The sequence below is a fragment of the Anoplophora glabripennis genome, unplaced genomic scaffold (genome assembly GCF_000390285.2).
Source record: "Anoplophora glabripennis isolate ALB-LARVAE unplaced genomic scaffold, Agla_2.0 scaffold4, whole genome shotgun sequence".
In the NCBI taxonomy this organism is placed as follows: Eukaryota; Metazoa; Arthropoda; class Insecta; order Coleoptera; family Cerambycidae; genus Anoplophora; species Anoplophora glabripennis.
The window spans coordinates 1,631,204-1,658,190 of record NW_019416568.1 but is presented as its reverse complement, the minus strand read 5'-3'; the positions used below and the strand labels follow the sequence as shown (position 1 = coordinate 1,658,190).

The 26,987-nt window shown below is 34.3% G+C and overlaps 1 protein-coding gene across 1 annotated transcript; it reads left to right on the top strand.

Annotated features, from left to right (window-relative positions):
* Positions 1-1,755: 1,755 nt before the first annotated feature.
* LOC108917331 (cysteine-rich motor neuron 1 protein-like) lies at positions 1,756-25,288 on the top strand. The gene is made up of 4 exons (XM_023454958.1): positions 1,756-1,792; positions 19,878-20,155; positions 20,216-21,275; positions 23,141-25,288. Exons 1-4 carry the CDS (start codon positions 1,756-1,758, stop codon positions 23,329-23,331), a joined length of 1,566 nt encoding a protein of 521 aa, XP_023310726.1. The 3' UTR covers positions 23,332-25,288.
* The last annotated feature ends 1,699 nt before the right edge of the window (positions 25,289-26,987 follow it).

Genomic DNA, 26,987 nt, shown 5'->3' with positions numbered 1-26,987 from the left:
TCGTTGCCAGACCCATTTACCAAACACCTTTACAGAATTGAGACTTTAGCTCAGTATCCCCTGTAAACTCCTTCGATGCTCCTTTTAAATTTTAAGGAAGGAAGATCATTTTGGCTCTTATTGTTTACTTTTTCCAGTACAAATGTTTTAATGCAATTAGCTAGCACAATGCTTGAGAGTTATCGTCATTATTTCGTAACCTTAAAAAACTATAAACAACCCTTTGTTAGCCTCGATTTGATTTGGAACGAATTGATTGCCGCTGCGTTGTCGAAATAAATTACAATTCTTTTCCTTCAAATGTGCCTCCTTATTAAGTGGAGATTAAGTCGTCTAACTGGTTTTTGTATTTGCTGTGAACACTGGTTCAAGGTGTTCCAGTTGATTGGTCTTTGTCTCACCGTTGAGTTGAAGAGTCTCTTCTCTCTCTGTCTCTCTGACCAGAATTCTGGTGTTAGTTAGATCTGTCGCACGTCCTATATCTGCCCCCTGTGCTATGAAACTGCTGATTGTTCTACATTGTATTCTTCAAGTGACACTCTCGTACTAACGTGTCTTCTCATTTGTCTAATGCTGCACACACCGAGGTTGAAGTAGATCGTTCTTGCGGCTGGTCTTGAGAAAGAATATTCCTATGACCTCAAGATGTGGCCCACCTTGTTTGTACTTCCTTATCAGGTCTTTGCTTGGATACTCTTTTTCATCGTCCTTAGATGACATTCTGACGGCTCGTTCAATCTAATCTACTTCCTCAGATCACAGATGATGTAGTTCGTCATCCATCTGTTTCGGGTCGCTGATACTACTTGCTCGATGTACCAATTGTTGACGATTACCTTGTCCATACGCGTTAACTTTATATAAACAGTATACCACCTACAGATTGTACAATAACTATTAAAACAAGATGGCGCCAATCAAAAGCATAAAGGCTGACTAGTATCACTAACGACAACTCTCGAGGTACCGGAAAATTTTGAGAACGACATAATCACCGACTTCTACTCATCAAAGAAAATAATAGATTAGAAGGATGTTTTAGTTCATCCAAATAACCAATTCTTATAGAAGCAAGCGCATCTCTGACCTGGTTTTATTAAAGCTACCATAGAGGATTCACTTACGTTACTATAAAATTTCCCAGCGGTCATATAAATACCCGTAAATGAATTATTATAGCTAGAGTATAACCGTGTTTCCATCTTGCAATCAGACATACGTATAAGACCTTCGTGTAGTCGGAGTAATACTCTCTCGGGTTCTTGCGGACTTGTGAAAAACAGCACGCAGCATCGTGATGCATCTGCAAATATTTGCATGGATGGCGTCATGCACCGACCACGGCGGGATCATAAAAATCACAATGGGCACAAATTTTATTTACAAAACGTGAGAATAAACAACGGTGTTCCACGGTGTTCACTTTTTAGTAAAGCCGATATGCCGTTGTGTGCTATTCCTGCAGTGGTCCTGGGCTTTTTAGCGTTTAAAAACGTTTTGAACTTAATATCAAATCAACTTCAAACTTAACTGTATTTAAAAAAAACTAATGGATTGATAGTACTTCTGATTTGAACCCATAGGATAGGTTTTATTAGCGGGTTGTAAAAAAAGTTTTCAATTTCAATTTCAATAGAAATATAAATTTTTTGTTAGTATTTGCGAATTTTTCGAACTTTCTGGGTCTAGGAAACATTTTAAATTTAAATAATAAATTCTTGGATCTTATTACAAGTTAATAAGTTTTTGCTAATAATGTACCAACCCGTGATTTCACCTAAAGATACTTTAGGTACAATTATTTCCTGTTTTTTATCCTGCTTTATAATTTTAAACTACCACAGGGCTGTATAATTTTAAATAAATAAATAAATTATCTGCCTATTCATGATGACGAATACGTTTCAGATATTTGCAGCAGCGGATTGCCCTGTCTAAATAACTGAATTGTAAAAATGTGTTCATTTTCACGCCCGTTTTGGAGCCTAATATACGCAAAAATTTCGTTTTTTTTGCACGTCTGGCTTTCATATTACCAATTTCGCAACCCGTAACCCAAACCACGTTAGAATTTGCTTGATGGCATGCTATGGTACATTTATCTTTTGAAGTACGTTTAAAAGATAATCTCGACAAGATCGTATCTTGTTGAGTAATGCAATTTATATGCTCACAGGACCTGAGATACACGGCGGTCTCGACATTTTAAGTCTCGGAGAATCTAACTCCGAAACTGACATCCGCTGCCTGAAACTTATCACGTTTTGCTCTTGGCTAACACTACTTTTCTAAAGGATTCTTGTAATGATTTAGTACTCAGTATTAAGTTGATTTATTGTTCTCATCATCGACCTCCAAATTCACTAGTTCAGAAAGCTTATGGAGTAGATGAGTTCCATCCACCGTGGCGTTTTCCCTTTTGAAAATTGCAAAAGAACCTTTTATGCTGCACATTTTGAGGCCTTAGCTTAGACTATTTTCTAATGAATTCAATTGGATTAACACAAAATCCTTCATTTAACACAGAGAAGCTTCTAGGTTTGTTCGTTTTAGTATTAGAAATCATGATGTGGATATACTGCCCTTTGTCCTCTATGTTGTCTATGCTTAGATGGATCAATTCCTCCCAACAACCTAAAAACAACAAATTTAATAAATATCTCAGTTAAACTATTCAGTGGAACATTCCTTATTCATAAGATGATCTTCGTCTAGGGCTTCACGCAAAAATTGGATGACTTTGGATTTTTTTGGTTGAAAATGTTTGTGTTTAGACTTTAGAAATGCCACTAGTCTTCCGAATTTAGAAATTTCAATGTTCATGTAAACTCTCAAAGTTGACTTCAACATGGAATATTTAGTCCACAATGTGGATGGTGCTAATTTATCACTTAAATTGAAAAAATAAGCCAGCAAGACATCTTCATTTACGCCTTTCACCCCTTCTTTGATTTTCTAGTCTTGAAATTCCTTCAGTTCTTTGTTGTATACAGATTTTGATTTCTCCGGAATGATGAAGTAGCCGCATTAGCTTTTTTAAAAGTTCAGATAAACATTTCCCAGCGAAAGTGACTTATATATACCGTAACACACTAGTACCATAAATAACTTAATGCACGATGAAAATGGAACAGTGTTTGTCTAAACAAACTTTATTTATAATAATTTACTACATAGAGGAAACATATTTTCAATATATCGCTAATTATAAATGAAAACCTAAAAAAACATAAAAGAATATTATACGTAATATTTCGGTAATAATTATGTGAGAAAATATTTTGCGTTACCATTTATTCGTATTCATTTGCTCCCTTCCCTAAACTAAGTGTTTGGAATCAGTTTCCTGGAGCGAAAGTAACGATTTTATAATTTAAAATCCCTGTTACCTTTAGTTATTCAACCTTATAGGAAATTATTGAAGGATATTTAATAACGAGCAGAAGTATTTCGCGCAACTTCACTACATTGTGGAGTACGTGGTATACGGGGTGTCTCAAACACTCGATAGTATGGGCCTGCTGTGAAGATACAAGAAATTTAAATAAAATTTGGGACACGTGGTGCCAAATGNACTATTAGACGCCTTCATTATAGCCATCCTTGTCTATCACATGGATTTCTATGGCTTACTTTATCGCTCTCACGTAACTTCTGATAGACCATCGGTACTTTCCTACACTGTATATACCGTAACACACTAGTACCATAAATAACTTAATGCACGATGAAAATGGAACAATGGTTGTCTAAACAAACTTTATTTATACTAATTTACTACATAGAGAAAACATATTTTCTAAATATCGCTAATTATAAAAGAAAACCTAAAAAAAACATAAAAGAATATTATACGTAATATTTCGGTAATAATTATGTGAGAAAATAATTTGTGTTACTATTTATTCGTATTCAAATTTGCTCCCTTCCCTAAACCAAGTGTTTGGAATCAATTTTCTGGGGCGGAAGTAACGATTTTATAATTTAAAATCCCTGTTACCTTTAGTTATTCAACCTTATAGGAAATTATTGAAGGATATTTAATAACGATCAGAGGAATTAATCCGGATATGTAGATCACTTCCCACCACCCCCGGTAATCCCTCTATATCGATATAAACCGGAAACAAAGTCTAGTAATAGGGCGGAAAGCAGATTTCCAGTTCCATTTAATTGCGTTTTACTAGTCAAACACTGCAAACGGAATTGTTTTGCTACAAATGAGAATTTAGTTCAGCTAGTTTTTTATAGCAATGCCATAACAAACTTCACCAGTTGAATTTTAAAAGTATTTCGCGCAACTTCACTACATTGCGGAGTACGTGGTATACGGGGTGTCTCAAACACTCGATAGTATGGGCCTGCTATGAAGATACAAGAAATTTAAATAAAATTTGGGACACGTGGTGCCAAATGGGATGTACTTCCTTTGCGACTCTTTAAGGCGATATTGCTTATAATTTTTAAAAGTAATAATAAAAGTTTATTAGAAAAAATAAACTTTTTGTTTGAAATGACATTTTTCTATCTAATGCTTCAGTTTCGTACTTTACTTAAAAAAAACTGTACAACACTTTGCTTTACTCCAAGCTTTCACATGCTGGACCGATGCCACTCTTACCGCTAACACCCTGTATTTTGAACAGGTGGGAAGTATTACATCGGCTTCACTGGGCCGTACTAGCTCCGTTAAGGGGTGATCTCATGTAATTGCCATGTTACACTGCTCAAATTAGCACATGTCATAATAAACATGTCAATTATCTTAGGTGAAGCGAGCCTCGTTACCAAGCGCCTGCACACCCACCGATTGCCGTGAAACGAACCCTTTGATTTCCGCATTGGAATGTTTCCTTTTGCCGTTACAGGTTTTCACTTGGTTAAACGTGAATGTTGCCGTGTGTTTTGCGTAACATTCGTGTACTGTAAGTGTTCAGTCTAACGCAAAACTGATTAGACTCGATTCTGGAAAGCGTAAACCATATAGAGATGTACAGATACAGTGATAAGTACATATTCAATTTCTGACTATTTCTGCAAACACCGAATGTAATTTGTGTTCTTAGAATGGAACACACGGGTGGTTTCGTTATTAAAGGTGGCGATTCCTCAGTTGTTTCTATGAAGAAAATTGTTATACTGTACTAATTATATTCATCATAGTTGTACCTATTTTTCAAACTATTCTCGTGTCTGTTATGTTATTTAAATTAATTAACAATCTTTTGAAAAGCAACTACCCTGCGGGTACTTTGTAGACTATATCACAACCACAACCCATTTTACCTTGCATTCTTTTTTTTACAGGTAAGTCCCTCAGAATATCGTGTCTAAAATAAGACATACCACTCTGAAAACGTAAGTAATGATAATTTTTTTACTAAAAAGAAATAATTAAATATTTTTAGTGTTTTACTAGACTATAACTTCACACTTTGTAGCCCATACCCTGAAAAAGTACGCTTAAAATATAAACCTTTTTTTTTCAATTTAAGCCTCATTTTCCGTAAGTTTCAACCGCCCACCCTGTGTCGTCATTATTTCGGAAGGAAATATATAGCGCCAATCAAAATAATGAGAATTATTTTTCGAGTAGCATCTGTGCGGCTCGAATAAAAAATTTGTTGCTGTAAGAACTAAGACGAGCACATTAAAAGTGAAAAATGCGAGGGGAATAAGGATAATGAAGCCCACACACTTGAACAGAGGAAGGACCTTAACAGTAACCATAGAATCGAGCAACTCTCTTTATCATGACCTTAAATGTAATCATATATTAGGTACGAAGTTGCTGAACATTTCTGTTGTGCTGTTTAAGTTTTACTTTATTATAAATAAGTGATTACAAAAAAATTCAATTATTTTATTTCTGTTAGGTTAATCAAAATTGATGATTTATTTTTCTTTTAACATCTAAAAATTAAAATCGTAACACATTTTTTTAAATACTATACACTGGTTTAACTTTAATTAATATTGCTTTTTGCATATTGCGGTTTGAGGCACATTTGAGGCACCGCGCACCGGTCCGAATTAAAAATTTCATTTTATGGTTTGCAGTTTCAACTTGATTTACGGTCACCTATCGAAATGTGGCAATAACGCCGCATCCATAACTCTTACGAACGAGTGACAGTGGCATTGAAAAATTAAATTGCATTTCATCTCAGTTCCCCGCCAAAACAGGTACGGTCTCGGTAGGCTGCTATGAGAAAATAAGTACGGATAAAAAATTAAGAGGAGGTGGCATATGTCACACAACATTAACTAATTTGGAAACCGTAGTTAATTAAAGCTCACTGTTTTCTTTGAAATGAAAAACGTTTATGATTTAAGATATATTTTTAGGGGACCACCCTGTATTTGTACTATTCCAATTTTAAATCTGGTTCCCGCCTACATAACCTATCGTAAATATCCAAAGAAATAGTGTTATTTTTTTAAGATATGATCCTTTTACTAAACAGACTATGCAGAGCTATTAATAAATGATTAATAGACAAATAACTATCTTAAAACATCCCATAAATTATATAGAAATACATGGCACGCATGCAATGTATCCGGAAATTAACACAAAGAAAACAACCGGCTACTGAACCTTAAAGCAGGTTCAAATCAGTTTTCCTAATACGTTTACGTTGGTATTAGTTAGAAATTGAACTGGATAAATAAAAAAAATTCTTGGGTAACAAAATCGTATAATACCTACAGTAACCTCTATTTACATCTTCGAAAGAAAGTATATTAACAAAGGAAACAGTTCATGCAAAATTCGTAAACAAGGTTCAGCCTAATTTCAAACTTTTCTCATTTATGACGCTGTTAACTGTACAATATGACACCCTCGAGTCAACCCTGTTACAAAAAACAAATGAAATCTTATCTATTTGCAAATTAGCCATTATCCAATAAGCCCGTGGAAGATGAATAATCAAGGAAAACGTCGACCAAACTGAATAATAACGTAAAAGTTTATGGATGTACTTTTACAAACACAAAAAATTTAAAGAATTTCTGCCCCGTGGAAAGCTTCACCATAACACAAATGCTTCACCATAATTCAAATGTTGCCATGCTTCATCACAAATTAAAACGATATCCATCAACTCCGACTTGCTATAGTACACGCAAGCCATTTGTGACATTAACTACTAAAAAACTGTTGCAAACACTATCGCAACGACGATTGTAAAATAGGATTTCAACATTCGGAGTCGCCACGCGTATTGCGAATAACGCAGTTGTCCAGCTAAGTAAAGGTTGAAAATACTATAACTTCAATATTTTTTTTTTCTCGGAAACTATAAGGATTTTACAAAATTTTAGTGACTTCATTTTTCATGCCGCTTCTATTCTCAAATTTTTTTAGATAAGTTGTGAATCACCCTGTATATCTGATTTCAAAAAGAATGATGGATATCTGATATGGAGTCGTAACTATTTGTATAATAAGGGAGGTATTATTCATTGGGGTAGAAGAATGGTGGAAATTTGAATTACCGAAATGTCACTATTGTATAAAAACGAATAAATTTTAGGAAGAAGCTAAATGAGCGATTCTTGTTTTTTAATAAATTCGTTAATTTCTTCATCAGAATTCGATTCCTGACTACGGCAAGGTTTCTATCTCTTGTCTAGTCTTTTTTTCGAAAACAGCAGTTAAAAATCTCATTACGAAGATGTTCTTGAAAAAAGTACAGTACAGTACAGTGTATTGTTTTGAGAAAAGAAAAAAAACTTTGTTGGTATCGTGCCTAAATCTATTGTTAATCTTTCTAAGTGTTACAAATGACCTTTGATTCGACAGCTTGGAATGGTATTGTAATAATATTCTTAAGATAAATTACCCTCCATTAACATTTCTGTAAAATTTTGTCGATAATGTACAATTCATCGATTAGTTGAAGTTAACTAGGCAACTGCGTGTTCCATTAGCTTTAATCGTTTTATAAGGCTCTAAATTTTAATAAAAACAACTCTAAAGGCAGGCTTATGTATTATTAGACCAGGGCGGATCTGTCGAACTAACCCACTTCTGAGTTTTTTACTTATATCCTGGAATCTATGGATTTTGGAAGAATATTGCAGAGGAAACAAAGTTTTAGAATTGAATTTTGAATATACAATATACTGTAAGTTAAAAATGTTTAAATTTATTACTGATGTTGCAAAATAGCAATAATTGATGGAAAAGAAAGGCAAAATAATCAAGTTTTTTGGATAATTTTTTTTAAATATTTTAATTTCTCCGAGAGCATTCTAATTTTGGTAAAAAAAACTTTAGAGTATAATAAAACAACACACCAAATTTCATTAAAATCTGTTCTATAGTTTTCGCAAAATAATTTTTTGAAACACCATTTGAAAGCTTGAGCGGTCTTTTCTATGTGAAAAAATTTTCAAATATTAGGTCCTTTATTTAACACTGTGCAACATTTTGAAAATACGAAAAATTTTTTTCAAAAAATTATTTTGTGAGAACTATAAAACCGATTTTAATGAAATTTGGTGTACTATTTTATTATACATACTATAAAGTTTTTTTTTACCAAAATTAGAATGCCCTCACAGCAATCAAAACATTTTAAAAAAAATATCCAAAAGACTAGATTTTTTGCCTTTTTTTCATCAATTCTATTTTGCAACAACAGCAATAAATTTAAACTTTTTTAACTTTCAGGATATTGTGCAAAATTCAATTCTAAAACTTTTTTCCTCTTCAATATGCTTCCAAAATCCATAGATTCCAAGATATAAGTAAAAAAGTCACGTGACTTAAAACGTGATCTAACAAAGCCCCTCCATATCTTTTTAACCGCTGAAAATATTGAAAAACTAACTCCTGGGTCTCTCTAAAAAATCGTCCGTAGATTCCAGCAAACCAAACCGCATCTTTCTGGGTCGAGAAATAAAAAAGGTACGGGCTGTTCGCCAATTTAAAAAAGCCACGTGACTTAAAACGTGATCTAACAAAGCCCCTCCATATTTTTTTAACCGCTGAAAATATTGAAAAACTAACTCCTGGGTCCCTCTAGAAAATCGATCGTAGATTCCAGCAAATCAAACCGCATTTTTCTAGGACGAGAAATAAGAAAGTTACGAACTGTTCGCCAATATAAAAAAGTCACGTGACTAACAAAGTCCCTCCAAAAAACCCAGATAAAATAGGTATTTTTTTAAATTTTATAAACATTTTTACAATTTTGAAAATGTTCCGGACCTCGCCCAGATCTAGGGATCTACACTTTTATTATGCGAGTTGTACTAAAGGTAATCCAGAAAAAAATTACTTGCCCCCTCTCACATCCACATCAAAACAGATCCGCCTTGATCTATATGTGCAATTGACGTTTTGTGACAATTTCATTAATTTGTTCCATTGCTGCAGTTTGGTATCGGAAAACATTAACACCATGTATCTCAGAAACAAAGCATTTGCGGGCATATTTTCACAAGAACGTTTTTCCTTTTTTTTAATCAGAGGCCTTCGCTTTCTCCACTTTGAACTGTATGTCAAATAATGCCAGGACAGTGAGACTTAAACCTTATTCCCATTAGCATTGCCCTGTTTGCAAGGGCTGGAATAAACTATACAAGTATGGGAAATTTCACCGTTGTCGTGCAATACATCCGTTAGCCAGAATTTAATATTAAAGTGAACAATTGGGTGTTTCATTAGGTTAATAACGGCCTTAATGGTACCGTAAATCTCGAACAGCGATTACCCATAAATTTTAATAAACACAAGCCTTCCCCGGTCCTGGAAAGGATAAACTTTCATTTATTAGTTGCAATCGTCCGTTCCATATTAGAAGCTAAATCCGCGAATCCTCGTAATCGACAAGACGGCGCTGAATTAGCGCAATAGGCCGACATGCCCCGCCGCCTACGGCGCGATAATCTGAAATTAGTTTAAAATTTAAATTTGCAGGCAATCTGCTCACGTCTCGGCTTTTATTAACAAGATAGAAAACGTTATCTAATACTCGGGATAATTCTAACAAAGGCTCTCCCCTGAAATCCCAACAATCTACGTGGGGCATCTATTGCCGCGGTAAAACAAATTAATTTGGCCTTAATAGAATGCGCCGCGATCGAATTGTTATTGGAAGTTAAGAATCTTAACACGCTTGTGGTTTCCGCGTTTGTAGAAATGGACATACAGATGAGCAAGACGAGTGAATCACGATAAATAATTTAATAGATTAAAATATCGAAGCTAATATTTATTAGGACTCTCACACAAGCGTACCCATTTTTTTACCTAAATATGTACTCGTGAACGTATATTTCCCAGTAAAGATGATAGATGTCCTTTCCATCATTAGACCAGGGCAGATCTGTCGAAATATCCCACTTCTTGGATAGAAGAGGGGGCAATCCAATTTTTGCTGGAATACCTTCAGTAGGTACAACTCACATAATAAAAGTGTAGATCCCTAGATCTGGGCGAGGTCCGGAACATTTTCAAAATTGCAAAAATGTTTAAAAAATTAAAAAAGATACCTATTTTATCTGAGTTTTTTGGAGGGGCTTTGTTAGATCACGTTTTAAGTCACGTGACTTTTTTGAATTGGCGAACAGCCCGTATCTTTCTTATTTCTCGTCCCAGAAAAATGCGGTTTGATTTGCTGGAATCTACGATCGATTTTCTAGAGGGACCCAGGAGTTAGTTTTTCAATATTTTCAACGGTTAAAAAGATATGGAGGGGCTTTGTTAGATCACGTTTTAAGTCACGTGACTTTTTTAATTGGCGAACAGCCCGTAACTTTTTTATTTCTCGACCTAAGAAAGATGCGGTTTGGTTTGCTGGAATCTACGAACGATTTTCTAGAGGGACCCAGGAGTTAGTTTTTCAATATTTTCAGCGGTTAAAAAGATATGGAGGGTTTTGTTAGATCACGTTTTAAGTCACGTGACTTTTTTAAATTGTCGAACAGCCCGTAACTTTTTTATTTCACGACCTAGAAAGATGCGGTTTGGTTTGCTGGAATCTACGGACGATTTTCTAGAGGGGCCCAAGAATTAGTTTTTCAATATTTTCAACGGTTAAAAAGATATGGAATATCTTGGAACGTATGCATTTTGGAAGAATATTGAAGAAGAAAAAAGTTTTAGAATTGAATTTTGCACAATATACTGTAAGTACAAAATGTTTAAATTTATTACCGATATTACAAAATAGCAATAATTGATGAAAAAGACAAAATAATTAAGTTTTTTTGGATAAGTTTTTTATAATATTTCAATTGCTCCGAGGGCATTCTAATTTTGGTAAAAAAACTTTAAATTATATATATAATTATTGCCATTTTGCAACATTGGTAATAAATTTAAACATTTTTTACCGACTACCTATTGTGCAAAATTCAATTCTAAAACTTTTTTCCCTTTCAATATTCTTCCAAAACACATAAAATAGGTATATTTTAAATTTTTTACAATTTTGCAATTTTGAAAATGTTCCGGACCTCGCCCAGATCTAGGAATCTACACTTTTATTATGTAAGTTGTACTGAAGGTAATCCAGAAAAAAATTACTTGCCCCCTCTCACATCCACCTCAAAACAGATCCGCCTTAGTCTACATGTACACTGAACACCCTTTCAAGTTGATTGCATTCTTTAATTATACCCCAAATCTCATCCGCAAGGAACGGCGCGCCTGAGTTAAGAACGCCTTTTGTGCTGATTCCGAAATAAATTTGAGTACATGAAAAGTCACTCTGGATTTTCTGGAAGCTAGGTAAAACTGCGCGCACTATTTATTACTCGAACTAGAAAAGAAAACCCATTTATTTCGCAGTTTGGAAAATAAAGTGGAATAAAGTACTTAAAAATCATGTATAAATCATTGTGTTGGAAACTGTTATTTTAAAATACAACAGCACATACTGCTGTATCGCCTGTGTTCTGCTGCAGGGCAAATCAAATTCGTTTCATACTAAACAGCCTCTCAGAGAATGGAATTGAATTAGGGCACAATTGCGAACAAAACTGCATTATTTTTTGAGGCTTTTCAATTCATAATTTTTCGATACTTAGATATTTTGCATTAAAGGTGAAAAATGAAAGATGAAATCAAAATTGTACTTAACTTTTGAATAAAGCTTGTTTTTTTTTAGTTTCAATTAAAGTAAAAGTTATATTCGTAACCTACATATTTCATTAAACAAAATCATCATTAAAATAGTTACACAACTGAAAACAGCATACTACCATCCACAATTGAAATTATAACAATTCTGTTCCTACCAAATGTAATTTGAGGTTTTTGAATATCATTTCCATAATTATTGTAACTGAAATTAGTTCCGTTCGATGGTTGCTACAGTTTGCCAGATTTCAAATTGCAGTATGAAAACAAGCATGTAAAAAATTATAATTAAATATCTAAAAAAGTACCGCCCACCAAGTGCGTTATTATCCTATAACACCCAAAATTTTTTTAGTTATAGTTAATATGACATTTATTTGTTTAACAATTAATAAATATTATTGTAATTTCTAATTTGATTTATTTCCACGATTATGTCTTTTAAATTTGCTATGGGGCGTTATAGATATTTATAACACCCTAGGGCGCTATTTATCATTTAATGTGTCTCCAAATAGAGTGATTATTGCAAAATAACAAACTGATGCATCATTAACACATTTTATAGGTATTTAATATATAATTTATAGCATAAATGTGCAAATCTTTATTTTATTCATTATTTAGCTTATAAACCATCAAAAGTATATTATATAAGATGTATATATGTACAGATGTATAGATATATATTCGTAATTAAAATACGATATCAAAATTAAGTCTGGTGAAATTCATTTCCGTTTAAAGTGAACGTTGGACAAATGGATGACTACCATAGAAATATTTTTAAGATGTTCAGGAATTTTTACATACTCTTTCTCATTCAAACGACGTTTGTAAACCTCGAAGCCGACAACAAATCGAATCATCGAGGACTATGCAATAAGAAAATTAGTGATTTTATCGAATCTTCCAATCGAATACCCCAACATCCAAAGAAACTTCTCAACAACCACCGCACACACCCGCCAGCAGTGGTAAATAGCAGAATCCAGAAGAAGAACCACCGATTGGTCGAAAAGCTGCGGTAAGTAAAGATCCACACAGGTGCGAAGATCAACCCTGACAAATCTGCGGAGCCACCACTGAGCGCGATCGAACGTCGACCTTGGTCGAGTGCGGATAAGTTAATCAGGACATTTCTGGCGGGTACACTTTTTACGTCAATAAATATGTTACATTCACTCAGAACTCAGGCAGTCTGCCCAAAATTAAAAATAAAATGTAAACCAGTCCAGTTAAAAATCAAGATATGGGTTTACGAACTTATTACCTCGTATACATAAATAAAATCGAAGTTAATACAGATCAGGACTGCATTATTGAGCAGTTCATTTATTCCGAATCTGCGCTCAGCGGTTACATCGGAACTTGTCACGTCTTATTCCGATCGCAGTCAGAGACAAATGAACGAAGCTTTATCTCAGTCGCAGTCGGCTGTCAGACTATTTATAAATTGAGGCCCTTTAATCTTTGACCGCCGGTCAAGAAATTAACCAATGCGCTTCGAAATTCCCTTATCCTTTTTAATTAAAACTAATCGGGTCCTTGATTTTAAGTCTAGGATATTCCCGGCGAGGATTTCTTTAAACGTCCCGGAAGCTGATGCCTAAAAATTTAGTTCCGGTTCATTTGTACCGATTCCGAACGTTTCCGGGGATTTACCTAATTATATCCGGATAAATTTAGGGCCCTCGTATTGACTCGGCTATAACCTGAATAAGATTTTCTTAGTAAAACTTGGTATATTCGCTCAAGGAAATTATTATCAAACATAAATTGTTGCTGTAGTAATAATAAACCATCCCCTCCTGTCTACAAAACTGTAACTTGTGGCCCGGTCGTTTAAAATAAGAACAAAAGAAATAAATTAATAAACCTGTATTTTCTTTATATAAAAATTCCTCATTAATAAAAATAAACTCTAATTTATTTTCGTCGATTTACTCTTACAAATAAAGAAACATAGAATGCGTAACTAACGGTTTCAATGACCCAGATATTCTTCAAAGGGCACCCCATTTCCCGAAATTTAACCATTTCTTATTCAGCCACTGACATCACCCTTGTGTCTCATTTTTAGTGATAGATCGTTCTGAATTACCAGTCCGGCTGTAAATAAAATTTAGAGCCTACTCGCCCCTTATTTGACATCCTTTGGGGACGATTTATTTGGTATCGAAATTAACTACACATTTTACACCATCCTGGTGACCCTCCTAAATAATTTGGGTATTTGCAACTACTTTATTGAATGGGCTCATTCAGCAAATTTTTTATTTGCTCAACGGAAAGATATTGGAGTTTTAAGGTTCTCTGCAAAAAATTTGAATTTTATATCGCCTACAAGTCATCCAACAAGAATCCGCTGAACCAGCGCGTGACGTCACCGCATGGGAAACCGATGCCCCATGTGTTGTCAGTCAGTCGGGTAATCGAGCTTAATTGCCTGGTAAGTTTCAACCAAGCCGACTGACCGTCCCATGCGGTGACGTCATTGCATTGTCCGGGCTGAGACAAATTTTCGCATTTTAAAAATCATACAGTTTGAAAACCGCTCAACGGATTGAGATGAAATTTTCAGGATCGCCTCATCATGAGCAATACTTTGTGTATACAAAATAACGTTTTTGAAAATTTACTAAATGACCCCATTAAATTACCTGACGTACTCAGTTAACATTTAATCTAATTTTACTTAAATTGACAAAAAGGGAATAACTGTAGATGGGGGTCACACTTGTATTATCTCATCTTCTTTCTTCGTGTATATTTTTCTTCATAGTATCAGACAATTTAACAATGAAGGCACATTGACCCCCTGTTGTCACCAAACATTGAAATAAATAAACTGCAATGCACTTATATTTTAATCCCAGGACAGAAAATCCTGAAATTACCTTAAATCAAATGAAATGTTTTGCCCGACTAGCGCCCTACTGTTGTATTATATCAGGTGTATTGCTATTATGTAATTCACCTAAGCAAGAGCCTTGAATTTAGTGTTAGAGTTTAATTAAAAAATGAGCTAGATATAACAAAAGGTGTTAAGTGCGTTGTTGCAATAAACTTTAGAGGGTAATTTTTCTCAGAATAAACAACAACAGAAGTAACATCTTACATCCATCAATGGCAATCCCACTCCTGAATAATCGTAGCTACATGTATTATAAAGAGATGTTAAGTTAGAAACAGATAAATTGTAAATCCAGACATCCCCAGCCATGGACTGATGTAGAACCAAAAGTTTATGATTTTGAAATATATATTTTGAAACATCCTGCATCGAAAAGAATCTATTTCGTCCCGACAATCTTTTATTTATGACGCGATCTTCGTAATAACAGTGTACGATTGGACCATTTTTTCCTTTTCACCCGTGCTTAATATTTTTCAATAACCTTCCGTCCCCTGGAAAGAACCACGCCGAAATGAAACGGTCATAAATCTCCCGGACTTACTTTCAACGGCTATCCTTCTTAATAGAATCGAAGTCCGTAAGGCGCACGACTACCGGCGACTTTTATTACTCTTGTATTTCATTGCAAATCCTCACTGTTTACATCCGCGCCGTATCGCCGGAGCTGCAATGAACGTAAGTCGGGATTCTGAGGTAAATAACGTCTCGTGGAGCGTGAGGAGCGGATCTCTTGCATTGCGGATTTTGTATTCAGCGAGGTTATTATTTTCTGGCATTGATAAATAGGGCCGTCTTGGGTGCATTGGATGAAATGCAGTCTAATGTACGATTCAGAGGCATTCTGCCTTCAACTTCAGTTGTGAATTATTAAAAAAGTACTCGCCTGTAAAGCTTCCATGAAACTAGAAAGCCCGAGAACGTCAGAAAATTAGAATAATGTTAGGAACATATGTATGTGTATAGGGGAGTATAAACTTTCAAAGTGTAACAACTAACAATGTTCGGAACCGACCGCTGAGCGCAGGGTTGGTACGATCGGAGTGATTTTGGTGTCTTTGTGTAAGTTGGACCTTTCTGAACTTTTCTTATTCCTAGGCTTGAGCACAGCAAACAATGATTAATGGTATCCATGATATATAATTAACATATTTCTCCGCCATTTCTCGGCTAGTTTCTTTACTGCTTTCTTAAGACGTAGTTTATTTTTAGGAAGTAATATTTTTACTTCTTTACTTTTAAAATAAATTAATAATGTTCATGTTCCTTTGTGCGGAACTGTAAGGATAAGCTCTTAGGTTATTCTTTTTTGATCCGCCAACGGAACCCTTTGTTTGTGCAAATATAATGGCATTTAAATTCTAGCTTTAGTTATTCGCCTGTATTAAGAAGGGGAGGAGAAGCGCAAGTAGTTTCCGTCTGATATATTCCGTAAAGTTGGAATTTATTCTAAATTGTATTATTCTGTTTAATTTTTTCATCCGAATCCGACAAAGGAATATCCCAAAACTAGGAACTTGTATTAAGAGCGGAGCTAGCGCAGCATGAAATGTTTCCTTTCATGTTCCTTGCTTTGTAAAATGCTTGCCGGATGAAATACAAATGATACGTGTATTTTCTATAAGAGCGACATGCAATTCTGTTCCAGTTTTTCGCAACAACGAATTGGGATGCGCAAGTTTGTAAAAGGAAAATACTGGCAGTAATGAAGTACAACTGTATTTGATTGAAGAAAAAACAAAAAACAGAAATCCATGATGCGTAAATAGGAAAATAACCAATGCAAGAAACAAATCAAACGATTTTATAAGAAATTGTTTCTCTTATATTTTTGCAAGATAATACTTTTTAACATTTGGACAAAACAAAACAATTACACACCATAAGGCTATTATGTACTTAGATAAGTTTTCACTTCACACAACGTGGTATGCTCATGTATCCCAGAAAATATATGTGTATACTGTATGATCTCATCCAACTAGAAGAAACGTAATAGCCGATGCACAGCGGAGTGTTGCAAATTCACGATTGTAACCGGGACCGAGCAGTGACGACCATTGTAAGTCGCATTTTACTCGTTAAAACGGAAATATAATCATTAGAAGACGAATTATTCTATTAATACAACTATTTACATATAGATCTGTTATAAAAGTTTTAATATGCTATACGGGCTGTTACAAATTCGCTTCTTACTACAGGGATCTCGGAAATGGTAAGAGATACGAAGTAGCTTAAATGGGGGCAAGGTTGCGTAATCAGGGGACCAACATTATGCCTCTAAAAAATCAAGGCTAACATGATTAGTTTTCGAAATATTTGAAAAAAAATCGAAATTTTGGAAATCCGTTTTTGTTTCATTTCAGCCTTGTTTGAGCTGATACTGGAAAAAGAAGAACACTTTCTCATGGCCACTTTTTGCCCTCTATCGAATGGCACAATCAATTTTTTTATGTAACGTTTCGTCATCAAATCAAATCATTTATTGGTGTCTACACATTAAAATGTTTACACAAGTCAAAGAAAGAAAAACACGAAAGATACATATAAGCAATACTACACTAAAGCCAAAAAACACCTTCCGTAGTAGATTTTCGCATATTAAGAAACTGAAACTTAGCAATTTCAACATGTGATATCTCAACGAAAAAAAAAGATATTTGAGCAAACTCAACGGCATTCGAAAGAGGGAGCCTTGTACTGTACGTTTAAATTATATGTATTTTTATTTAAATTAAATTAATAAATAAATAAATAAATAAATAAATAAATTACTACATAACTTCAAATATGACGAAACGGTGTTTTTTGCACTTTTAGGTTAGGATATCTCAAAAACCTGACGTGATAGAGCAGTTCTGCTGCCAGATTCGGATTCAGCGCACCAAAATCCTTCGGGAATGCATATTAGTGTGTCTGCTTCTTGACTCTTGTTGACCTGTGTAATTCATATGTCAAATTCTCTTGAAAATTTCATTTTCTGGCTAAAATTTTAAAACTTTTTAAATTTGAAGTATTTTTTTTTTCAAAGAGTTATACTCATTATAAAAGCCTCCACAATAACTTTATTAAAAAGGTGACAAAAAGACTTCAATTTATGCGCTGGATAAATATTTTATACAAAAAAGTTCATACGTTGCTTGCATCAAAACTTTTATTGACAGCTATAAAAAAGATATACCTTAGAAAATCAAAAGTATTTCATTTTTAGTGCTGAAATCTCTCAAAATTTTCAATATTTTATTCTATACATATTCAGCAAAAAAAAAAGTTTGTCACGAGCAATATTTTTTAAGGACACTATTTTTTCTTTGCTGTTTGAGGTATGAGGAACGTAAAAATTTGATTTGGAAGGTGTACTTTCATATGTAAAAATTTGGAGGGAGGGGCTACCAAATAGGATATTTTTTTTTAGAATAGGCCCCCGCCAATTTGCAGCCTACAGGCACCCACCATTGTGAATCAAGCACTACTCGTCTTCGATTTGTTAATATTGAGGGCTGCTTTCGCTGTACAGCAAGAATAAAACACTCTCTCAACGGTAATAATAAAGTATCTTATTGAAAACTAAGTTGTATAGAAAAAGACGTGTTGACGGGACGACTGTTTGCTGGAGAGTCCTTGTGTGTGTGGAGTCGGTCGTAGGTATATGGGTACGCATCTGGTCGTCGGCGCCAGTAGACCCTTCTTGGAACGCTGGCGGTGTCCTGCTGGCGCTCTTGACGTAATGCTTTAACATGGGTCACTTGCGAACATGTGTACCCACAACATTAATAGTGGATATAGAGATATAAAAATTTTTCTTAAGGTTCCTGCCTCTTCAGCTGAAAAAATAAAATACACTGTAGGTACTTAAAACCAAACTTCTGTCAGGCATACTATTCATAATTAGATATACCTAAAACGTAACCTTCCTGCCGTCATCATTTCAAGTAGAACTTGTCACGAACTGAAGCCACGAAGTCTCCGCTGAAGCTGAAATGGTAATCCCGGCCCTCTTTGTACATCTCAGCCGTGTTTGCTGTTTGTATGTGTGGGCAGCTCCTGCGGCAGTCTTAATTTACTATTTATACATCCCCGGGGTGGCAAGCTCGGCAGCGGACGCTATTATGTGGCTGTCAGTTGTAATCTAGCAGGGACGTAGTCAAAGGGCTCTGCAGTTGCAGGAACACTGGTCAGTTTTTGTTCTGCAACGGACTGCAAGCCTTTCCGGATGCCCACCGGGCCCGCACAAATTAATGTAAACTCGACGGCGCCGGCGCCTCACATGTCTAATCTCGTACAACCCCACTAAGTTATAAAAATCGAAATTTTTTTAATAATTTTTTATTCCTGACTATTATTTACATAATCTGCAGCCAGATATTGGCTAACTTCCATCCACATTTATTTCCAGAGATAAAAAAAGTTCTGCTTTATAGTGTCGCTACGTAGTTGTTTCAGCAAGTGCAACTTTTATACAGCGTGTCTCACAGTGGCGGCCTATTAGTATTATTTATTAATTACATGATTTTAGGTGATTACACAAAAAATAGTAGATAACTTAAAAACTAGAAGAGATTACCTATAAAATTGCAATAATATATAGGGCGTTCCATTTAAAATAAGCAAGTTGATGGCGACTTCAGGTACAACCGGAAGTGGTACGTAGACGCCATTATTTTAGTTGAGAAGGGCATACCCTAAAACCTGGTATCCCAAATTTTCAAAATTCAAAGTAGTCTATGAAATAATTCTAATGGCCCGTCACCGTGAGACACCCTGTATAAGGCTATGACATAAACAAAAATAATTCGTCTTAAAAAAATTTTACTCCCTTTGTTTAAAACCTATATTTACTGTTTTCATCTATTTCAGCGATACAGGCAGCGCCATCTATCGAGGCTTGCCCACCCGACAGCGTATTGAACGACGACGAGTGCATTTGCGATCCAGAAAGCTGTGTTCAGCCTCCCTGCCTGTCCGCTTTGAGCGTCGTGGTGAATGCCAGCGACGTCCCGGGCTCCTGCTGCCCCATCTACGATTGCGTAGATTGCAGGAACGACACCCTCATCGACGGAAAATGTCCCTGCGCCCCCGAAGCCGTCCTCAATTCCAAGAACCAGTGCCACTGCGTCGATGAGGAAAAGCATTTGGTGAGTTACAAAATAATTTACAGTTTTATCTAAGGGTTGCACATAAAATTTTTGCTTCAGGTAAAAGGAGTATGTGTTTGCAATCCCCTGCAATGCGAGCTACCACCCTTGTGCGACAAAAAGTCAGTTGCCGTCACAATAGACGACGGGTGCTGCAAGAAAACCATATGCAAGCCGTGTCCCTCGGACAGCGAATCCACCCAGCTGGAAACCGAGGACCTGGACGATCACTGCGTTTGCCTACCCTGCAAGAAGGAGTGCGGCAACAACAGAATCGCCGTAGTAAAAAAATACGGTTTGGGATTTCCCGGCAACTGTTGCGACTTGTACGAATGCAAAGGGCTCGACGAGGTCGACGGGTGCCGCGTTGAGGACATGGTATACCAAAACGGAGAAGAATGGTTAACCGTAGACGAACAGAAATGTAAATGTCAAAACGGCTTGTCTCTGTGTTCCAAAATTATCGAGGAAAAGTCGTTGTCCTGCGTGGAAGATCACAAGATATACAAACACCTGGATAAGTGGATCAAAGAAGACGGGTGCACTTACTGCACATGCATGAATGGCGAGGAGAAATGCATATCCCACTTCTGCGAGGTTAAGGAGAGCCAGATCCAAAAGAACGAGACGCAGTCGTGCTTCAAAGACGACGCTGTTTACCAGCATTTAGATACCTGGACGGAAAAAGACGGTTGCACCTACTGCACTTGCCTCAATGGCGTAGAAGAGTGCTCTACCGATTTCTGCGAGAAGGAACCCATCCACAAAAAGGACGACTGCCAACCGTTGGCGAATTGCAACAGAACTTGCACCAACGGTTTTAAAATTAACAAGAAAGGCTGCGAAATATGCAAGTGCAACAGTGTTAAAGTAACACAGAACATATTGCTGAAGTACAACATTACAATGAAAGACTTAATAGCGATAGTAGAGGATTATATGCACCAACGAACCTCTACGAGTACGACCTCGACTTCAACTCCTGTTACTCCCCTTCTTGTAGAAGTTATCAACACTAGTTCGTCTGGTAATGGCGATGCAAACGCCAAGTTCTTCAAGGAAATTTTGGTAACTTCTACAACCACGGAACCATCGGTTGTTCCAACTGATACGGAGGCAGGTGAGTTAAACAAAAATCTATCATTGTCGTCTCAAATTGTCATCTTGAAATTAGCTAATAGAGCAGAGCGGATCTGTCGAAATATCCCACTTCTAATCTAAGTTTTTTGGATCAATTTAAAAAAATATTTTAATTCCTCTGAGGGCATTATAATTTTGGTGAAAAAAACTTTAGAGTATAATAAAACAACACACCATATTTCATTAAAATCGGTTCAATAGTTTTGCAAAATAATTTTTTTAAAAAAATGTTGAGAAAAAATTTTCGAAAGTTCAAAATGCTGCACAGCCTCAAATAAAGCATCTAGACAATTGAAAATTTTTTCACATAGAAAAAACCGCTCAACCTTTCAAAAGGTTTTTGAAAAGTTGAAATCGGTTGATTAGGACGGCCACAGTAAATTTTTAAAGTTAACACTTTTTTTTATTTTTAAACAATTATATTTCATTTATTAATTTGCAATTTAGTTTTTTTCAAAAATTATAATTTTAAAGTACTCGGAAAGACGCTTCTATAAAAAAAAAAGTTAAATTCCGTTTATTGGTTCTCGAGATATAAGATTTCAGATTTTTTAGACCGACTTTCTCGATTTGACCTCCAAATAACCTTGATACGACCTTTAGATGTCTTTGAATTGTTAAATTTGCAGCGGTTTTGAACTCGGCTACCCCAAAAACATACGTATGAATTTTTTTAGATTTTTTAGACCATTTTTGGCCATTTGACCTTCAAATGACCTTGAACCGGACGTGATGGAGCTTAGCCAACCTCGGATTCGGAATCAGCGATCCAAAAAACCTATAAGTACCCTGGTCAGGTCCGGTGATTATTCTTAGATCAAATGTTGACCTGAGTAATTTTTTTTAAACGAATTAAAAAAAAAAATTATTTGGAAATTATTTTTTTTATTAAATACAGATAAAATTAAGAAAAAATAGTATTTTAAAATTATAATTTTTGAAAAAAACTATTGCAAAAATTGATAAATGTAATCTAATTTTTTAAAAACTTCTGGAGTACCTCAGGGTTCAACCCTTGTCCCCCTGCTGTTCATTTTATTTACTAGTCTTATTAGCGATGCAATTAACTGCTGTAGACTGTTTTATGTAGAAAACTGAAACATTTTTTTCAAGTACCTATATCTTCCTTGGATGATTGTAAATGTCTGCAGGTGAAACTTAGCCATATTCGTTCATGGTTGCTCCCAATTATATTATTGGCAATGATGTATTATCAGGACCTAATTGATGTAAAGATTTAGGTGTGTAGTTTGATACAATACATGTTTTTGAACTTTTATTTTTCAAAATAAGTGAAATTTTTTAACTTAATGGTTTTATAATTGAAACTGGAAATGATTCAATAACACAGTGTTAATGAACTTATGTCAAATATTTTAGCCGCATGTCCGTTATGTCAAAATGAGGTAAATACACGGATTTCTTTGAGTAAACTGTAATTTTAAAATCTGATTTACCTCAACATTGCAAGTAGCCACCTTTTGAGAACCACTGATTTTCATAGAAGATGTTCAATGTGCCCAACATTTGCTTGCACACAAGCTTCAGCGCGACGTATCCAATTCGCTCGCACGCGTTGCAACATTGCCACGGTAATACGATGTCACAGTTGGTCGATATAGATTGATTCCGTAGACAACACGTTTCACATATCCCCACAAAAAGAATCATAATATTCGCGATTGCTAAATAAATGCGCCATTTTCAAAAGAAAACTACGGCTATTAAGTGTATCAAAGATTTCATCACACCAAATCCCATAAGGTTCTATAGAAATATCGCATTCACCATTACTTCCTTTCATCAATCTTTTACGTTGCAATTTACAAAAGCCTCATCTTGCAGGTTATTGGAATGTTGCCATACCGATCTTAGTCCTGTTGGTCTTCGCATGTGTTGTCTTTATCATCGTTATCGTCACGTGCATCTACAAACGTAGGAGGAGAAGCAGCATGGACTTGTTCCATCCTGACTACAAAACTGTTAACAGCCTAGACAATAACAACACCATAAAGAACACCGATCCACTACTTTAAATATTGTGAATTGTGATATAACAATGCAAAAATGTCGTTCCAGCAGTGGATTTTATACTAGATTTCCTTAAACTGAAATTAGTTAAACATGTCGATAAAATCCACTGGGTACGCTGAACGATGTTAACTATTTATGTATAATTTACATTTAGGCTTCATCTTAGGTTAATTGTTTTGATTTTAATCATGATATGACTGTTATTATCAATTAAGAATATGTTAATTTATTTTTATAACTTGGGATGTTAAAAATATGAATGTATTTTTTTAAAAGTTATATACTGTTTGTTATTATTAATAGTTCTTCTTTAGTGAATTACTATTGTTTGTATATTTGTAAATTTCGCAAGTTTTTTTTTTTAAATTCTCTAACATCTCTTTTCGGAATACTTATAATTTGTACTTATTTAGTTTGAACGGTTACTTGCCATTTCTAGGAATGCAGAGATCTACAGACTTGGAAACTTATTGGACTTCTTTATTCATTTTTTTTTTAATATTATAAGTTTCAGGAACAACTAAACACTGAAATGCCCAGAAATACCTTAAGTTGCTCCTAGTTCAATGTGAGGTGAGTAAAAAAATTCTGTTATGATTTTCCATCACATTTGTTTTATATCCAAAACCGTCTGACTACAAATACACACAACATCTGGAAACTTTTCTAATACAGAAAAATTCTTAGGCGTAAAACTTTATTTTTTGTACCTCTCATTTTAACAGAAATGGCAAGTGAAGAAGAATTCTCTGCAATAAAATGTCCGATATGTGCAATTACCAAATCTTTTTGAAAAGATCGAATTATATTTCTTAACATTCTCCTATTTAGCTTGTCTTCGGTATTCAGGGTTTGGTGGATGTCTCAAGGAAATAAAGCTCTACAATGGATGAGTCGGTTATCATCTCTTCAAAAAAAAAATGATTTACATACTTCTAAATTGAGGACATTCACGCGGGCGTCTTACAAATGGTGTGGTCTCAAAAGTTACAAAATAACACAAAAAAAACATGACCATCGAATGACACAACTTTATTTTTAGTTTTAGATCTCAAAATTGAAAAAAAGCTAGGTATTACGTTATATTTGTTGTTTTTTTAGTTTGTAATCATAACTGAAACCTATAATTAAGGACTACCTTTATCCTTCGAGCATATACTCCTAGAGGCAGCCTTCAGTGCTGAGAAAGAGCGACTGGTGTGCGAGAGAGAAAGGAGAATAACAGGACATGCTATCTCTCTCGCTTCGCGAGCTGATTGGTCGGGGCTTAGGAGCAGGACAGTCATTGGTATGGAGGGGAGCACGCACCGACCAATCCAGCTCGCGGAGCGAGAGAGAGAGAATGTTTTTTTATTCTCCTTTCTCTCTCGCATACCAGTCGCGCTTTCTCAGCACTGAAGGCTGCCTCTAGGAGTATATGCTCGAAGCCTTTATTATATCGAGCTTTTAGACCCTTAAGGCTCATTTCCACCGATTTAGGGATTTCTTAACGCTAGGGAACGAACTTATGTCTCAGAACCGTTTTGATTTCTGCCAAACCTTTATTCTTAACTTGTGTCCAAATTTCTGGGAATCAGGACATCCGCAAGAAAACATTTCTAAAACTTGAGCTGTTGCAAGTGCCTTTCATTCACCACTTAAAAATTTAAATTTTTGGAAACCATTTCAGGATCTTGCTCGTTCCCCCGTTAAGCAAACCTTACCTATTCATTGCCTAACCAAAAGTTGGTGGAAATGGTTAGTAGTCCAATTAAATGGGCCTTTGATTCGCAGTTTTGGTCAACTTTTTTGCCTTTTTTTTTGGTATACTAATTTAAGGTATACAATAACAATAAGTGATCAATTTTTTTTCAACCCTCGGTCAGAGGTGGACAAAACTATAATAAAGTGTTTTTTCAAGACAACTTAAAAGCGGTAAGAGCTAGAAAAAAGTTTCTTACAAAAGTTGTAGATCATAAATATCATATAAAAATGATCTATTGACTTTTTCTTCTAGAATTAGAATTAACGGAGTTAGGGAGGCTAGAAGTTAAAGGAAGATATGAGAAATTTAAAAGAATCGTACCTTTTCAGAGAAATCGAAAAATTTTTAATTTTTAATAAAAAAGTCATAACAATTTTAATTTTTTAATTGTCATTTATTGATTTAACAACACTAAAACTATTTTTTTCTATACAAATTTGATTCATTATTTAAAATAATGGAAACTTGTTTTCGAAATTTCTGAAGGGAATTTTTTTTTTATATTTTTCTATTTGTGATTTTTTAATTTTTCTCATAGTTAGGGAGGCTAGAAGGTAAGGGATGATAAGAGAAATTTTAAAAAATCTTACCTTTTCAGGGAAATCAAAAATTTTTTAATTTTTAATATTTTTTTTTGTGATTTTTTTTAAATTTCTTATAGTTAGGAAGGCTAGAAGTTAAGGGATGATATGAGAAATTTTAATAAATCACCTTTTTCGAGAAATCAAAAATTTTTTTTTATTTTTAATATTTTTCTGATTTTTTAAAAATTTCTCATAGTTAAGGGATGATATGAGAAATTTTAAAAAATCATACCTTTTCAGAGAAATCAAAAATTTTTTAATTTTTAATATTTTTCTATTTGCGATTTTTTTAAATTTTTTATAGTTAGGAGGGCTAGAAATTAAGGGATGATACGAAAAATTTAAAAAAATCATACCTTTTCAGAGAAATCAAGAATTTTTAAATTTTTAATAAAAACGTTATAACTATTTTTTTCTATACCATTTGATTCGTTATTTAAAATAATCAAAAGTTGCTTTTGAAATTTCCGAAGGAAAAAAATTTATTTTATTTTTCTGCTTGTGATTTTTTAAAATTTCTCATAATTAGGGAGGCTAGAAGTTAAGGGATGATATGAGAAATTTTAAAAAATCATACCTTTTCAGGGAATTCAAAAATTTTTTAATTTTTAATATTTTTGTTTGTGATTTTTTAAAATTTCTCATAGTTAGGAAGGTTAGAAGTTAAGGGACGATATGAGAAATTTTAATAAATCACCTTTTTCGAGAAATCAAAACTTTTTTTATTTTTAATATTTTTCTGTTTGTGATTTTTTTAAAATTTCTCATAGTTAAGGGATGATATGAGAAATTTTAAAAAATCATACCTTTTCAGATAAATCAAAATTTTGTTTAGTTTTTAATATTTTTCTGTGATTTTTTAAAATTTTTTATAGTTAGGAAGGCTAGAAATTAAGGGATGATACGAAAAATTTAAAAAAATCATACCTTTTAAGAGAAATCAAAAAAATTTAAATTTTTAATAAAAACGTTATAACAATTTTTTTCTATACCATTTGACTCGTTATTTAAAATAATCAAAAGTTGCTTTCTAAATTTCCGAAGGAAAAAAAATTATTTTATTTTTATGCTTGTGATTTTTTAAAATTTCTCATAATTAGGGAGGCTAGAAGTTAAGGGATGATATGAGAAAATTTAAAAAATCATACCTTCATTTCAGAGAAATCAAAAATTTTTTAATTTTTAAGAAAAAAGTTGACAATTTTAAATTTTTATTTGTCATTTAATGATTTAACAACACTAAAATAATTTTTTTCTATACCATTTCATTCATTATTTAAAATCATGAAAAGTTGCTTTCAAAGTTTCCGAAGGGAAAAAAATTTATTTT

Coding starts and splice junctions, on each gene's coding strand:
- LOC108917331 (XM_023454958.1), top strand. CDS start 1,756: ATGTACCAACCCGTGATTTCACCTAAAGATACTTTAG. Junction 20,156..20,215: donor TCGATGAGGAAAAGCATTTG/GTGAGTTACAAA, acceptor TTTTTGCTTCAG/GTAAAAGGAGTATGTGTTTG. Junction 21,276..23,140: donor TCCAACTGATACGGAGGCAG/GTGAGTTAAACA, acceptor CTCATCTTGCAG/GTTATTGGAATGTTGCCATA.